General features: G+C 39.0%; 2 protein-coding genes across 3 annotated transcripts in view; both read left to right on the top strand.

The window, feature by feature from the left end:
* The window catches only part of LOC107664179 (cyclin-T1-like), an 8,610-nt gene extending 2,651 nt beyond the window's left edge, over positions 1 to 5,959 (top strand). The window contains exons 4-9 of one of the 2 annotated variants that reach the window (XM_016454650.1): positions 804 to 864; positions 1,885 to 1,947; positions 2,065 to 2,110; positions 2,508 to 2,671; positions 2,988 to 3,058; positions 3,281 to 5,959. In XM_016454650.1, the coding sequence (XP_016310136.1) occupies positions 804 to 864; positions 1,885 to 1,947; positions 2,065 to 2,110; positions 2,508 to 2,671; positions 2,988 to 3,058; positions 3,281 to 4,537 (1,662 nt within the window). In that variant the 3' untranslated portion in view covers positions 4,538 to 5,959. Of the gene's footprint in view, positions 1 to 803; positions 865 to 1,884; positions 2,111 to 2,507; positions 2,672 to 2,987; positions 3,059 to 3,280 lie in introns of both variants that reach the window. The other variant, XM_016454649.1, reaches the window with a different exon arrangement.
* Positions 5,960 to 8,265: 2,306 nt separating this feature from the next.
* Positions 8,266 to 12,406, top strand: part of LOC107664180 (melanocyte protein PMEL-like) — a 6,481-nt gene continuing 2,340 nt past the window's right edge. The window contains 6 exon segments of the mRNA XM_016454651.1: positions 8,266 to 8,340; positions 9,163 to 9,276; positions 9,995 to 10,141; positions 10,422 to 10,562; positions 10,640 to 10,801; positions 10,890 to 11,255. Of these exon segments, the coding sequence (XP_016310137.1) occupies positions 8,286 to 8,340; positions 9,163 to 9,276; positions 9,995 to 10,141; positions 10,422 to 10,562; positions 10,640 to 10,801; positions 10,890 to 11,255 (985 nt within the window). The 5' untranslated portion in view covers positions 8,266 to 8,285.

The raw sequence follows: 12,406 nt of genomic DNA on the forward strand, positions 1-12,406 counted from the left end.
GTGAACTCTTTTGGAATGCAAAACAAAGTAGTTTCGCTTTCACAACGAAACACACAGTGTCACACACGGCAGGCTTGAGTTTGTGGAGGCCGGCGGCTAGAGTGAGTGGCGGCGGGTGGGCTTGAGAACGGCGTGGCCGGCGGATTCGACGAAGGAGCATCCGGCGGGCTTGCGGCAACCACATTGTGGGGGCGTGTTTGAACGAGGCGTTTTAGGAGGGCGTGGAAGTCTTAACTTTTATAAAGAATATCTCTTTGGGTTCGAGACTTTAGTCTTTGCAACTTTAGGGATCTTATCTATACACGAACAGCTTGTAACGCTCCAAAGAGAAAGGAAACTTTGGAAATTGTATCATATGACCCCTTTAAATGCATCTTTTTTTAGTTTTTTTTTTTTCTCCATAGTCTTTCGGACTGACAGTTTATTCACTCACACTTTTTAACTGATATCAGATCAATATTTGTATCAACTAATCTAAAATATCAAATTTAATCACAAGCAGCAGAACCACAGCATCGACCATAACATTGCTTTTCTTTTGAACAGGTTGTGTAACCCACGTATTTCTATAATTTCGGCTGAATTGATCAAATTTTTTTCCTCTTAGGTTGGATATGTGTAAACTTTCTTCAGTCTTTATCTCTTAGGCTTCACTAATTATCATATTTATGAATTGAAAGGGCATATCTTGTATCATAAGGTGATTGGCTTGGTGCAAAAAGAGGGTCGTAATAATTTGATGAGAGTATGTAGTCCATGACCAAGAGACCATGTGAGTAATCTGCCTGTCCTCTCGATCTCAGACATACCTGCAACAAGCCCAAGACCTGGTCATTCTTGAGAGCATTATACTCCAGACCCTGGGTAAGTTTGGAAGGGCAAGAATGAGTCAGTGAATCATCATGCTAGAGAGATGCACCGAATAACCACATTTACTCTCATTCACTGCTAATTCCTAGGAGTCGACTGGACTATTACAAGCTCCTCATTACTACTGTCACCTTTGTCATTTTTATTTCCATTTCAATCTGGCAATGCGCCCTTCCTGTGTGTGTTTTCACAATGCTATCAATTTTGTGTGTTAATCCTAGTCTATCTTGAGTCCACTAGAAATGTCAAAAGATCGGTATTAAATAAAAAAAAACATGTAACAGTGCACATTTTTTCAACAGTATCAGTGCCAAGTACCAACCTCAGTCTGCTTAAATCATTATTTATCTTTTATTTTATTTTTAGTTGACTGTCAACTAAAACGGTTTTACAGTGTTTCTGCTCACCCTTCCACAAACGAAGGCCTAAAAAGCTCTTAAATTGAAGCAGAATGTCTTAGATTTATAAGTCATGGCTTTAAATGCTGCATGCCCTGTGAAAAATTAATATCAGAAGGGACAGTAAAAGTTATTTCCATAGTGATTGGAAGCACTGTTTTTTGTAAAATAAATTAATTAGAGATATATTGATTTTTTTTTTTTATTCTGAAGCATTGCTAATACAAGACATTTACAGTATAGGCCATATTAATGTTTTTGTATTCCTTTTAATTTTTTTTAAACATTATCTTTACTTGGTCAAGTTTTAAATTTGCCTTCATAAGACTCGTAGAAACCCTGTTTTAACGTCATTGGCATTTAGCCTTCAAATCTTTTTCGTTATTATAAAATTGTTTCTATGAATATCTTCTTTTTTGGGATTGTGTGCTATAGCAAAAAAGTTTTACAAAATATTAAATCAGGAGATGGTAATGGTATCAACTGTTGACATATTATTTTTGTGATATGTCCTCCGGTTTGGAAAATTACCTTCCGTATGTGCCCATAATGGTCATTTGTTTTGAAAATTTTGACTATAACCAAATCTCTCTCTCATCTGCTCTCTTCCTTCTAGCTTTTGAGATCACCATTGATCATCCTCACACACATGTTGTCAAGTGTACCCAGCTTGTGCGAGGTGAGAACCAGCTGCTCACTGTAAACTGTGCTTCGTATTGCTCAGTAATGGGTTCTTCTAGCCCACCAAGCTCACAGATTTCAAGTCTGATTATGAGCCTTCCATTTGTTCTTCCAGCGAGTAAAGACTTAGCTCAGACTTCATACTTCATGGCAACAAACAGGTATGTTGATTTTCAAGTTTTTCAAAGGTTACATTTTTTACTACAAATTAGATAACAAATGCTAAAATTAACATTTGTTTTTGAAGTAAATGGCTGCCAATGTTGAATTGCAGTGGAGCCTACCACTTTTTGAAATATGTTGGTATACTGAATAGAAAGTTATAGAAGAGCATTTACTTGAAATTGAACATTTTTGTAACATTATAAATGTCTTTACTATCACTTTTGGTCAGTCAAATATATTAAATAAGTATTCATTTATTAAAGAAATCTTACTGACCCCAAAGTTTTTGAATGGTAGTGTATGTATTTATCACTGTAGAGTGACAGTAGTGTTAAATGGTTTCTTGTTTTTTTCTCGTGTTGTTTGTAATCATGGGTGCTCTTTTTGCTGCAGTCTCCACTTGACTACATTCTGCCTGCAGTACAGCCCGCCTATCGTAGCTTGTGTTTGTATTCATCTGGCCTGCAAATGGTCCAACTGGGAGATTCCGGTTTCCACAGATAGCAAACACTGGTGGGAGTATGTTGACCCCACGGTGACCCTTGAGCTGTTGGATGGTATGTATTTGCAAGTGATTTTCTTTTGAAATGGCAGTTGTCTCTGTAATAGAGAGAAAGTATAATGATAGAGATTTGGTTGTTTGTATGTTTGTTTTATTATTTAAAAGCATTGTTTATTTGGTTCAGTTTACATGTAAAGTCAGTTTTATTATGATTTTTAATAAGCACCCATTTGTAGGGCTGCAGTGTAACCGTGGGCTAAATTTTTGTGGTTTCGCCAGGAAATGAAACTATTTAGTCTTTTAAATGTTTTTTTTTCCCCCCAAATATATGTTTTCCACTAGTCCTAAAGATTTTGTTAATGATTTCACAGAGCTCACTCATGAGTTCCTGCAGATCTTGGAGAAGACGCCCAGCCGCTTAAAACGTATCAGAAACTGGAAAGTAAGTCTGTTTACCTAATATTTTTGTAAGCATTTGATTTTTCAGAATGTTTTGATCAATAGAATGTTCAAAAGAATGGCATTTATTTAAAAATGCGTTCTTGTTGAATAAAAATATTAATTAATAGAAGAAAAAAATCTTACTAACCCCAAACTTTTGATCAGTAGTCTGTTCTGACCATATAAATTTCATACTCATTTTTTCTTGTTTGTTGTGCCTCAGGCTGCAGGTCAAACTGCCAAGAAATCAAAAGTGCAAGATGGTGATCAGTCAGAAGCCATTATGAATATGATCTCCATGGCATCGGCTGACAGCACGTTGGCTGGGTTGATGAGCCTCTCCGCCCCACCCTCCGGTTCCCCCATGGACTCCTCAGCCGACGACCACAGCGCTGCTCCCTCATCCCAACACTGGCAGCCTCCTGCCAAGGAGCAACCCACTATCAACGAGCTTCACGCGCCTGCTAAGTTGTCTCTGAGCGAGTATCGAGTGAAACACGCAGACGAGCTGGCGGCGCAGAAGCGGAAGTTGGAGAACATGGAGGCAAGCGTGAAACAGGGATACGCCACTGCCGCCCAGGCCCTCATGAACCAGCAGAGAAAGGAGAAGCACCATCACCACCAGCAGTCCAGCTCTAGTTCCTCAGACCTAAAAAAACCCTCACCTATCATCCTGAAGATCCCGCTGGACGAGCGATCGGAACGCAGTTCCATAAAAATGCGCTTCCCAGTGCCAGGCCAATCAGGCAGCGGGGGGCACAGCAGCAGTAGCAGCAGTCGAGGATCCGAGCAGGACATTAAAGTGCGGATCCGAGTTCCGGGAAGGAGAAGTGGCTCCGGAGAAGATGGGAAAAATCGCGAGAAACACCGAGAGCGGTCCAACCATCACCATCATCACCATCACCACCACTCCTCCTCTTCCGCCACCGGCTCTTTATCAACATCGTCTTCCTCATCCTCAGCACAAAAACACTCGAGTTCTGCCAGCGCGTCGGGAAGTAGCAAAAAGGTCTCAGTTGATTCTGTGCGAACGAGTTCTTCGTCATCCTCATCCCGAAAAAGGACCCACTTGCCAGATCCTCCTTCCGGCAGCCATCTCTCGAAAGTTAGCAAATCGTCCAGAAACTCGTTTCAGTTGCCGACGCTTACCGGAGTGCCCTCCCACGCGATGGGTCAGGGGTCCGACATCCTTCCCTCGCTGAGCCTCTCGCACCATCAGGGAAACTATTCGCACTCCAAGTCGGACAAAGCTGACACGAACGGACACAATACAGGCAGCCAGTCCAACGAATACCAGGACACTTTTGACATGTTGAACTCGCTGCTCAGTGCGCAGGGCGTTCAGCCGGCGCAACCTCAGATGTTTGACTATCGCTCTCAGTACGGAGACTATCGGTATAGCAGTAGCTCTCGCGGAGGAACCCAGGCGCCACCTTTACCCTCAGAACCACCTCCACCTCTGCCGCCACTGCCCAAATAAACCCCTTTCCGCCTGATCAAATCAGCCATCTTGGGAATCCTGGGTTCCTTTTGTGCATCTAACTTTGTGATATTGAGTTTGACAGCAGAGTAATGTAAGGCAAAAAATGCACCTGGTGAATCTTTGCCCTCATGTTGTCTTGCGTTTTGTGCGAGCGAGTGTGTTCACAACACCCATCTGTGGCAATAATGTTATAATAGAACAAAATATTGCAAAAAAAAAAGCAAAAATGTTATTTATTGAAAACAAATTGTACATACTATTTTTGATGTTGCTCAATTTTATATCAGCGCTAACAGAAAAGCATAATGGAATTAAGTGTATGTATGTATTACTGAATGAAAGGGGCCCATTGTCCTCTTTAAAAAGTGTAACTGAATGCAAAAAAATGGAAAATGTTTTTGTTTTATCTATGAATTTAAGTCTTGCTAACAATATATGTCTTTTTTTTATCGAGTATGATATTTATTATTAGCCTTTTAAAAAAAACATAGTTATTAGCAGTCGTTGCTTGAATGCGTCAGACGATATCTGGATTTATTTTTATACTGTTGTAACCTGCTTCCCAGTCTGTATTTACTTGACACGTCATGTATGTTTTGAGAATGGACATACGAATCCCCAATATTTGCATCAAAATGTATGTTTCTAATATATGAACAGTCACTGAAGTAATGTTTTGATTTTGTTTGGTAAATATTTGTGGTGTCATTTTTGTAACCTTCAGCTTTGTATTAATTCTGTAAATGGACTATTTTTACATTTTTTCCAAAACAAAATATGCCTAATTTCGGGAAAGTGTGTGTAGTAGACCTATGGTTCTAGATTCCGAGTCAGATGCAGTCATTGTTTTAAATGGTTGTAGAATATCACGCTCATATATGATACACTATACACAACAGTATGTTCAGCTTGTACTCATTTCATTCTTGTATTTCAGTTTTTTATTTCACAAACCCAGATGCTGTCAGATAAAGGCTATTTGTCATTGTAGGATGTAACTGACTTATAAATGGCCTTTAAACTTGAGTGAAAATGAATCCGTGATGGGTAAAAATACAATCCAATGAATCATCTTTCCACCAGTTTTCAGTGGAACTAACTTTTTTATCTTTCTTTGGAAAAAAAAGAAAACATTGCAACCTTGACAACCTTCATTTTTGGATGACTGTCTCTTTACAAATGCAGTGTCTTCTAAGGTCTGTTAGGTATTTGTTATCTGTCTGTATTTGAACACTCAAATCGACATTTGCAGAGCGAAAGGCGGAAATGCTGACCGCTCCAGTTTATTTGTTGTAATACCTCCACTTATGTTTAACCCTGTGATTGTATCAAGGTCATTTTTTCGTGTTTGGGAATGACAATGATAAGCCATCAGGTTCTGGTCCTGACTCATGAAATTAAAATTGGTGGGAACTTAAATGTTTTGAGCCAATCGGTTTGTACCTTTAACAAGATTGTCTCCATATTCATATCTTGCTTGATCATGTTTTTGTATGCAGTTAATGCAGATTACTTCTCTAACTGTCCTGAATTAATGGCATGACTTTCATTGATCTATTTACAGACAAAAAAGTGGAAGCATGAAATGGAGTTTCTACTGTCAAAGAGTACACTCTAAAAAATGCTGGGTTAAATACAACCCAGTGCTGAGCATTTTTTAGAGTGTACATTTTACTTTAATGTCTCATTCTTTTAACAAGATGTTAGCAGGGATTCCGCCGTAGTTTAATCGTTTTCCTGATTGTGCCTGTTGATGTTGAGGAGCATTTCAGGAACATTGTGAAATTATATGAAGTACACTATAAGCTATAATAGATCTGTTTTGGCATATATTCCCTATATGATGCACTCCTCGTTTTCTGTCCCTGTTTTATCGTTCCTAAGTAGAATTTTAAGGTTTACCATCATGTTTTAGCTTTGTGTTTACTGGTTTCTAGTTTGGTTCAGTAAGACTGAAGAGAAGGCGTTCTGTGGGTCTAATGCAATTCATGTCACCACTGTTTTTTCGATGTACCTCCGTCTCAAGAATATAGCGTTTTATCAAATGTATATACTGTTTTCTGTGTTTTAGTGGTAGGCCTACCACATGAACTCTCAGGTTTTGAATTGAATTGTCGGGGTGTTTCTTGTCAGAAGTTAAGGTTTGCATTTTCGTGAACTTGGTTCCTTTTTATAAATGTGGTTGATGTACAATAATGTTTTATGAGAAACATACTTGTGGGTGTTTTTCTTACCGATTGTAGTGTAAATTGTAATAGTGTGACAGACGTTCTACTCATGCTTCTTGCAGTAAATTCACTTTTCAGATTTTTATACGACAAGTTGACCAGTTTTGCTTCCACCTGGTGTCAACACCTTCATGGTTTGCCTTTGAATTCAGTGCTGGAATAAAGAGATAACAAGAATAAACAAGGAATGTTAAATGTGGCTACTTAGAACAATTCTGAAAATCGGATTATTTTTTTTGTAAGGATGCCGAAAAGCCAAAAATCTGGGTAAACCAAAAAGTCGCAAGAGCTGCCGTAATCCTAATGAACTTTCCATTCCAGACATTTTTGTCTAGCCGTAATGTGTAACTTACTGTTTTATTGACGCCTTAATATGGAACGTTGCCTGAATTAGAGTAAGCCATAATTCAGATTTCACCCCAAAATCAAAAGAAAAAATAGTACATTATATTTTGCATAAAAGTAATGAAGCAAAATTAATGTGCGATTAAAATGTTTTGCATTGTGCAATTACTTTTGATAATTAAGAGCATTTCCCCCATCCTTAGTCAAATGCAAAAAAACATATATTACTCATATATCAAAGTAATTCACTGAACTACAGTGCAAAAACGAACCCGTTAACCCCTCTGCATTAGTATTCACAAAATGTAGATAATTCTTGCAGTATTTAGTGAATGAGCACTCGGACCTGAACAGACTCTATTGTTCTTCAGCCATCCTTGGTCTCGCATGACTCTGATACTGTACCAGCCGTCTACAGTAAATCCAACACAATTTCCCTCCATTTGCATATAACATTGTTTTTCACTCACATCTCAAAATTAACATGCATGTTTATTTTTAGGACCAAATCTCAAAATGCATTTGTTAGGCTATTAAAAATATTAAGATGTAGCAAAAAAAAACATAAGATGCTTATGGCCACTGACCCAATTCAGAAGCAAAGCTTTCAAAAGCGTCAAATGTCCAGCCACACACAGGTCCACTGATGTAAGCATTCTCTCTAACTACGTTCCTCACTAAAATAAACTCAGCCTGGAAAAGAGTTTGTAATCTCAATGTGACCCACAAAGTAAAAAAAAAACAAGCCTCAAGATGGCAAATCAACCATTTTACACTATTAAACATCAATAAAAAAGTTCTTCAGTGGTTATTTGCAGCACTAAGGTTCAGAAATATTATATACATTTTTTTTTTTCCATTTTTTATTTTTTCAAAATGTCTATGGTTCTTTGGATATTTTAAGTAAAAATCAGGCTCTACAAACTGCACATGATCTGATCCGGCCAATTAAATTAGTTTAATCAAATAGTATAATTAATAATTAATCGAATCTTAATCTCTCTTGCGCAGCATCACCAGAATATAACACATTTATGTGTGTGAGTTTGTGTGCACGCATGCATGGTCTTAAGTGATGGGAGGAGCTTTCAGCCCCAGATGTAGGACGCGTCTATATAAAGAGCGATGCTTCTGAAGCTGAAAGTCGTTAAGGTGCCAACAACAGTGACACAATGAAGCTACTTTCAAGAATACTGATACTGACCTGTTTGTCTGTGGCTTTAACAAGTAAGTAAATTTTTCAATATTATATATTTATTGTGTTATGTAGCCTAATAATAACTGTATCCAATAGCCACAGCATCATATTCTTGTATATTGTATTTCACTAAACATATATTATGCTTAGTGCAGAGTTCTTTTAACTGCATTCAAAAGAACACTGGATGTCAGGAAAGTCAAAACAAAACCGTTAACGATAACAGTTCATTATTTCAGCTAAAACCTGCACTACTAAAATTCCTAAACCCTCAGGCAGATTTAATGATGCATGACAATGTCCTGATCTCCTTGACCTCCTTATAGTCATTCAAAGTTCAGTAACAATGTGGCACCTGCACGAGAATGTCTGGGAATTTCCAAGATCAGTCGTAACATGCGTTAGATAATCAGATCAAATAAGAAATAATACTTTATATAACTTGAAACAAATACAACATAGACCAAGAGCATTACTGTAATGGGTTTAATACCCATAATGCAATGGTTTTGACAGTTTCAATCATTCGTAATTGTAGCATTGCATTCTGATTTTGAGTTATGTTAAACCTATGTGCTCCAAAAGCAAACCCCTGCTTTATGCAGTAAAGCAAAAGTATGGTCACATGGACAGCTGACCATCACATGCACAGGATTTGGGGTAACACTGCAGAGAGAGTGCTGAATGTTTGATCCAGTCACATGCCCCGCCTCTCAAGCCCTTCACCAATTGTAGACTTCAAAGTTTGTGACTTGTAAAGTTTGTGGGAAATTCCAGTGCCTTTACTCTCAAATTTACAGTTTTCTCTAAATAATTTAATTTCAATTTCCCTTTATTTTCCTCTGCATAAGGACAAGTCGACAGAAGCAACTCGAAATCCAGATTCAATCAATATCAGACATGGAATACAAAACGGTTTCCAGTGTGGAAAGATGGAGACCCACGCTACAAAAACAGCTGGACAGGTAATAAAATGCCGTCATGAAAGAGCCAGATTTTCTACACTGTATGTTTGCATCAACATGTAAAAAAAACAAAAAAGTAATATTTTCAACTGTAGTCTTAGCTCACTTTTTTCAGTAGCATTTCTGTAGCTCAAAGTCGTGGGTTTGATTTAAAGGGAGTGCATGACCCGATAAAAATGTTTATCTTGAATACACTTTGATGAGTTTTTTTATTAATTGAATTAATTCATATTAATTATTTTTGATGAATAATTTGACATACACTCTTAAAATAATGTTGTTCTATTGGCTTCTTTGGTTCCATGAAGAACCTTTAACATCCTTGGACAAAACAAAAATCCTTAGTCAGAAAAGATTCTTTAGATTATTAAAATGTTCTTCACACTAAGAAAAATGGTTCTTTTAAGATCACTGAAAGGTTCTCTGGGGAACCCGAAACTATTATTCTACACTCTTAAAACTAAATGTTCTTTATTTGCATATGGTTCCATGAAGAATCTTTAGCATCCATGAAACCTTTCCATTGTACAAAAGGTTCTTCAGAATATTGAAATGTTCTCCACACTTCACACAGGTTCTTTTAAAAACCGTTCACTGAAAGGTTCTTCGAGGAACCCAGAATGGTTCTTCTATGGCATCACTACCCTTTATTTGTGTGTGTAGAGTATGGATAAAAGCATCAGTACATTAAAAAAAGCATAAATGTAAATTTCTACAGGTGGTCAACTGAAGTTTGATGTGGGAAATGATGCACCCACTTTGACTGGTGCCAAAATCAACTTCACCATTGACATTGTGTTCCCTCACAACCAGAAGGTCCTGCCAGATGGACAGGTTGTTTGGGCCAAAAACTGCACAATAAATGGTATGTTTCTGTCATCTTCATCTCACTCTATTTTACAAAGATGAAATCTATTTACATTCTGCTGCCAGCACTATGGCCAGCAAATGTAGTTACAGTGGGTACGGAAAGTATTCAGACCCCCTTCAATTTTTCACTCTTTGTTATATTGCAGCCATTTGCTAAAATCATTTAAGTTAATTTTTTTTCCTCATTAATGTTTAAGGGGGTCTGAATACTTTCCGTACCCACTGTATATTAAGCTTAAACATAATGCACAAATATGGCAACTTTTCTAATTTAGGCACACAGTTCCACGAGGGTGAGCCTGTCTATCCTGAGGAGAACTCTGTAGATGAATGGAACGCTGTGTTCCCTAATGCTCCTCTCCTGTCTAGACAAGGGGACAAGCAACCTCCATATGTGTTTGTGTGGAAAACCTGGGGTAAGGAAAGAAGCACTTACTGTACTGTTATATGCAGTTATCTAACGTTCCTGACAATCCTCTATTGTGTTTGACAGGTAAATACTGGCAAGCGTGCGACGGCCCTTCCTCATCATTAACCATCAGAACTGATGACGTTCCTCTTGGCTCTTACATGATGGATGTTGTCATTTATCACTACAGGCAAAAAGAGAAATTCATCCCTATTGGATATGCATCCACACAGTTCAGTATCACCGGTAAGCATAACTCAGTGTTAATCATTTAATAACTAGTTATGGTTTTACGGTTTAAGTAATGCAATATATTTAATCCCTGTGTTTCTAGACCAGATTCCCTTTGCGGTTTCCCTAACGCAGGTGAATGACAAAGATGAAGGTGATCGGAAATTCATCCAGAACAGAGCAGTGGCCTTCAGCATCACCCTTCACGACCTCAGCCAATACCTGAGCAAATCAGACGTGATTTTTAACTGGAACTTCGGGGATGGCAGTGGCACTGTCATCTCCAGGGAACTCACCGTCACACATACCTACATTGCAGCTGGAGCTTTCAAGCCCCAAGTTGTCGTACAAGCAGCTATTCCGGATTCATCTTGTGCCACTCCACCAAACCTTCCCACTGAGGCCCGTCCCACCACCAACACCCTCACCTCTGAGAGCCCCATCCGCCTGAATGAACACATCACTGCAGGTGCACTGCATGGTTTGGCTGGTTACAGTTGTGAAAATAGTACAAAAGTTGCCTTATTACTAGAATTAACATTTATTTTTTTTTATTTTTTTTTTTGCAATTTAAAAAAAAACAAAAATAACGACTTTATTCCACATTTTCATCTCTACTGCGTCACTTGTGGACGCGTGTTCACGGCTGTACCATGACGCGAGCGTGTGGCGGCACCGGCGCTGACCCAGATCCGGCGTGATGACGTTGCACGTTGACGTTGCCTTGTTTACACTCGGGCCCAGTTGCGCCATACGTATGTGTTCACAAGTGATGCAGTAGAGACGAAAATGTGGAATAAAGTCGTTATTTTTGTTTTCTTTATGCACTGATGTCACATGGACTAATTTGTTGATCATCTTGGTACTTTCCTGTGTCTTGATCGTGTATGGGCCCTTGTTGTCTATGGGAGGGTCTGAAAGCTCTCAGATTTCGTCAAAAATATCTTAAATTGTGTTCCGAAGATGAACGAAGGTCTTACGGGTTTCGAACAACACGAGGGTAGAGTAATTAATGACAGAATTTTCATTTTTGGGTGAACTAACCCTTTAATCGCAATACTGCTTTGTCCACGGGAGTTACGGGAAACAGCTCTAATTCAGCTTTTCCATAAGCGCCACCTGCTGTCAACGAGTGGAACAACACTTCCTTTAAGAACACTTCCTTTAGGTATTACATGGAGCGAAGATGAAAACAAAATGCCATCGAATCATTTCTGAAGACAGTCAGAACCTTCAGAGGTACATTCATATAATTAATTAATTCTTGACGCTGCAGCCATGTCGTGAAGATGCTGTGTGCTTCGTTGTGAAAAACAAGTAGCGAAACTACTTTGTTTGGTCTTCCAAAAGAGGACGATATCCGCTTCGTCATGCCTAGAGCTGATCTGTGCTGGTCGCTGAGGGAATACATCAACTTTCACCGTGGACGAAGCGGAATCCAGCCCGGGGTCCGTCACATGTGGTCGCCGCTCATTTATCGGATCAGCTCACGCTAAGCCGGGGCTTCCGCTCACGCTAGCCCGGCCTCAGCTCACTCTATCCCGGCCTCAGCGCACGCTAAGCCGGGCCTTCCCCTCACGCTAGGCCGCTGTGTTTTTCGTTGCCCTGGTGGTTCAAACG

The sequence above is a fragment of the Sinocyclocheilus anshuiensis genome, unplaced genomic scaffold (genome assembly GCF_001515605.1).
Source record: "Sinocyclocheilus anshuiensis isolate Anshui unplaced genomic scaffold, SAMN03320099.WGS_v1.1 scaffold67, whole genome shotgun sequence".
Classification (NCBI taxonomy): Eukaryota; Metazoa; Chordata; class Actinopteri; order Cypriniformes; family Cyprinidae; genus Sinocyclocheilus; species Sinocyclocheilus anshuiensis.